This window comes from Parasteatoda tepidariorum, unplaced genomic scaffold, assembly GCF_043381705.1.
Source record: "Parasteatoda tepidariorum isolate YZ-2023 unplaced genomic scaffold, CAS_Ptep_4.0 HiC_scaffold_5605, whole genome shotgun sequence".
In the NCBI taxonomy this organism is placed as follows: Eukaryota; Metazoa; Arthropoda; class Arachnida; order Araneae; family Theridiidae; genus Parasteatoda; species Parasteatoda tepidariorum.
The window spans coordinates 1-4,316 of record NW_027261820.1 but is presented as its reverse complement, the minus strand read 5'-3'; the positions used below and the strand labels follow the sequence as shown (position 1 = coordinate 4,316).

The following is a 4,316-nucleotide window of genomic DNA, read 5'->3' as shown; positions in this document are numbered from 1 at the left end:
AAGCCTGCAAATTTTGCTGTTTCTGAAATTAGAAACTTAATATAGTCAATTTGTAAGGCATCATTTGTATGAAGAACTGCGATGGAGATCTATTGGAAGACTAGAGGCATTACAAAGTCAGACAGAAGTGACCAGGTGGCTAAATTTGAGTCCTACGGTCGTTCATAGACTTGGGCAACAATTTCTAACCACAGGTGCGGCATCCAGAAGGTTCAACCAAAAATGGCCAAATGTTACGACAAGTCCGAAGCACCGATTTAACAGTACTGCGGCTTTATGATAATAAATATTTAGATGTATTACATGCTGACCTATTTTTCATGTAAAAATAAGCTTTTGAACAAGATGAAATAAAAATCAACACTTCTAATTTATGTCATAAATTCTTTTTTGATTTTAAATAAATATAAAACTTTTGTAAAAAATATGCAAGTAAGCATAAGTAAATAATATTACATCAGAAATTTTTGCTACTATCATTCAATATTTTGAATCTAACTTTTTGGTCATTAATATGTATTATCTTAGCTACATTTTCAGTTATTTGATTTATGTTTGAAATTGCTTTATTTTTAATGTTAGATCAAAATGAAGAGGACCTTGCCTATGACACCGTTTGGTTTCTTACAAGCACAGCAAAAAGCATCAGGTGTCAAAGAAATTGAACAAGTACCTCTTGTTATTCAAACTACAGATTCAGCAAAAGTATGTATTTTTTTTTTACTGGATAATCTTAACAGTACATTTTCTGGATTTAAAATGAATTGTTGTTCATGGTTTTCATTAAATTAATATTTTATTTATTTTTATTGATTTCATTGATTATTTTTATTGATTTATTTTTATCTTTACTTACTTTGAATTTGTTGATTGAATTGAAATCTATTAAGGGAAAATCTGGTAATTATTTGAAGCTTTTTTTAAAAAATTCGTTATAGGTTTTTCCAATTTTTTGGCGAAATTTCAATTTTTAAATTTATTTTAGAAAAGTAGATGTTCGTTAAAAAGATCATATTATTCCTTGCTCATATTGACAAAATTTGCGTATCACGCTTTTCAAATTAATATCGTTATTATTTAATTAAAGCAAACTCTGAGCCCTGCATCTCATTTCAATTTAATTCTACTAACACATGACGATTTGTATTCATCCAATTTAAAAATCAGCTATCTTGATCTGCTTTCATACGATTTAAAAATCACCCATCGTGTTCTTCCAACTAATTCAGTTTACAAATAACGCACCTTGATTTGTTTTCACTTAATTTGAAATCGCATGTCATGCATGTCAAAAATTTAACATTATGTTGCATCTACAAGCAATTTAAAAATCCCTCATCGTGATCCGTATTCACATTACGATATCTTTACAGCGTAGACAATATTAAGTCTGCAAGTTAAGAAATGTTTCTAATTATAATTTAAAACATTAACACTTAAATTTAAGGTTCACATAAGGTCTACAAAATATTTTAATTTTTTTTAATAATTTTTCTTTAGCTATGTATATCTTTTTTTTATTACTGAATAGCAACTTAAGTCATGTGAAAAGTGTGTAGGTATTTTTTTCTCTTTAAATAATTTTGCTTAGAATTTTTTTTAAATTCATTTTAACTTTTAAGTTGTTATTGAAATTTCATTAAAAAGAAATATATCAAACCCTCATTTACGAAAATTAGAATTTATAGCTTTCTGAATGCGAAAATTAATAACAAACAAATGAATATATAGATACCCCCTATATACACTTTTTTTCTTATTTTAGTTTTAGGGAGTTTTTTCTTGTATTAATTTCTCTTGTACAATTATTGCTCGTTTCGATTTCACTTTTCAGCTTTTTTTTCCAGCTTCTTATCAAACTCATCCTTGTTAATAATTTTTTTTTTATCAATAAATTAAAATATTTACATTTTTATTTGTTGCTTTCACTAATTTATTGTTTCTGTTTTTTTTTATTAGATAATCTGTTTGCTGTTAGACAATCTATTCTGTTTTATTAGATTTAATAATCCTTTAATTTAAAAATTTTTTTTATTTTTACTTAGAATAAAAATTACAACAATAGAAAAAATATGACATTTGTAACATAATATTTTATTAAATAAAACAATGAGTCAAGTTTTTCAGCATGTCAATAAAACAGATTAAAATTTTATGTTTTAAATGAAATAAAAATGACATTCATGTCAATCAATCAATAGGACATATCAATCTTGAAAAAGAAGTTTATTATAAACTTTATCACCTTTGATAACTACTTTGATAATTTTTTCTTGTTTCTCATTAGTTGTTTATTGAATACTTCATTTTCGCTTTAGTACAAGAATTTCCCTCCCCCATTTAATCTTGTCTTGGTATTTGGAAAAAATAAAAAAAAAAGGAACCCTTGTGTATCTCTCTTTTAGCACTTTTTCATTAATCTAGACTTTACATCATAAACAACTTGCATTCTTCATAATCTTCTATTTTTTTATATTTCAATTGTTTAAAACCAGAAAACTGAGTATTAATTGTTATTTTAATTTATTGAAAAATAAAAATATATGGTATGTGTAAGTTTATACATAGTCAAGAATATGTAACGATTATGTAGTTTTACAATTTCATTATAGTTATATTGTTCTTCGTTGATTTACTATTTAAACTTTTTACTTGACTGTCACTATTAATTTTTTGCTTTTTATTCTTGTCTTATGGTTGAAATAAAAATGTTTTACACAAAGTTTATTCTCTGTTTTTAGATATTTTCTCGATACCGTCACACATCATAATCAAATAGCAATCATGATGCAATTTCGCAGCTCTGTAGATATTTTTGTTACTTTATATATGTTTTAAAAATTTATTTTAGATATTTAAATTAGTTAATATCTCAAATAAATTTAACTTAAGATGTTGTTATCTAAATTTTTTTTTATTTTACTGCAACTATTTAAATTTGCTTAAAAGTTGAGATTCATAATGATCTTTTTATACCAAAGCAGTAACACAACTTTTTTACTGTTGCTTATTCATTAATATAAATATTTGCCTAGTTATTAAAAAAGAAAAAAAACTTTAACTATCTGTTCATATTGCGTTATTTGAAATTAATATATTTATTTTTCCATCTCTTTTTCAGGATTCTATGGACTATCCAAATCCTACCTATATGGATCATTTTGCTATTTGTTCCAAAGTTCTTAGATCATATCTCCGACCGAAGTAAGTAACTTAACAATCTACTTATCTTTATTAATTGTCTATACCTTAACATAAACTAACATTATTTGCTCGAATACATCTTTTTTATGCATATTTGTATTAACCAGTCAAATTTTTAATTTCGATATTTTCTACGTTTAAGAAAAACTAAGGAATAAAGTTAAACCAATTAGTGTATGAATTTTATAATTTTATTATTTTTATTGTTATCTGACACAGTTTATAGTATTTTATTTAATAATACTCACTCTACATTTGTTTTGAAATGCATTATGGTGTAAAAATACTATATTGTGTAATTTTGTGAATTTCTTCTAGGCCAGTTGAAAAATCAGAAACTAATTCAACGTCAGGAACTATTACGAAAGAATGCACAGGAGCAAAGGAGGACTTAAGAAATAGAATGGAATCAATGGAAACAGATTTTAAACAGAAACTAGAGAACTTTTCGAATCATATTACAGACTTCACTTTTTTAAGAGACAGTGTACATTTTACAACAAGCTAGCAGTGTTAAAAATTTTTATAATAAATAAACGTGTAAATAATTTTTCATGAAAATGTTTTTTTTTTAGTGCATAACAAATGTTTTCAATTCATAAGTTGCACAATTTTATATATGTTTTATTACGCTGTGTAGAAAGGCTGGAAAGTTCTTGAATATTTTACATGCCCTGCTAGGCATGCTGATTAACAACATACATGCCTACGTGATATCTTTTTTAAATGTATCTTAATGAAAACATATGAATGTACATATTATTAATCTGTCAATGAAATGACATTAATAACATAATACCTATATCAACACTTCTTTTTAAAGTATAAATTAGAATTATTAATAAATATATAATAACAAGTATTATTTATTATAAATGATGAAATATTAAGCACAAGCAAACATTGAGTTTTGCTTACTTGATAAAAGAACTTAATTTGTTTCAAAAATATATAAGTAAGAAATAACAGTCAACATGTTTCTAACTCTCAAAAATAGACGTACGTTTTTGAGCACTTGAAACATGTTGACAGTTATATCCCAGGGGTCTGTTCAGGCCAAATTTACTACCATTCAGCGATACCTTCACAAATTCAACTTTAGGAAAAACGGT

General features: G+C 25.3%; 1 protein-coding gene across 1 annotated transcript; it reads left to right on the top strand.

Annotated features, from left to right (window-relative positions):
• The first annotated feature begins 561 nt into the window (after window positions 1-561).
• On the top strand, window positions 562-3,765 carry LOC122268455 (uncharacterized). The gene is made up of 3 exons (XM_043057615.1): window positions 562-705; window positions 3,122-3,204; window positions 3,523-3,765. Exons 1-3 carry the CDS (start codon window positions 589-591, stop codon window positions 3,710-3,712), a joined length of 390 nt encoding a protein of 129 aa, XP_042913549.1. The 5' UTR covers window positions 562-588; the 3' UTR covers window positions 3,713-3,765.
• Window positions 3,766-4,316: the final 551 nt, after the last annotated feature.

Bases quoted from the DNA above. Each gene is read 5' to 3' on its own strand.
- LOC122268455 (XM_043057615.1), top strand. From the start codon at position 589: ATGAAGAGGACCTTGCCTATGACACCGTTTGGTTTCTTACAAGCACAG. The intron at 706-3,121 runs GTATGTATTTTT...TCTCTTTTTCAG, and splicing joins AAACTACAGATTCAGCAAAA to GATTCTATGGACTATCCAAA. The intron at 3,205-3,522 runs GTAAGTAACTTA...AATTTCTTCTAG, and splicing joins AGATCATATCTCCGACCGAA to GCCAGTTGAAAAATCAGAAA.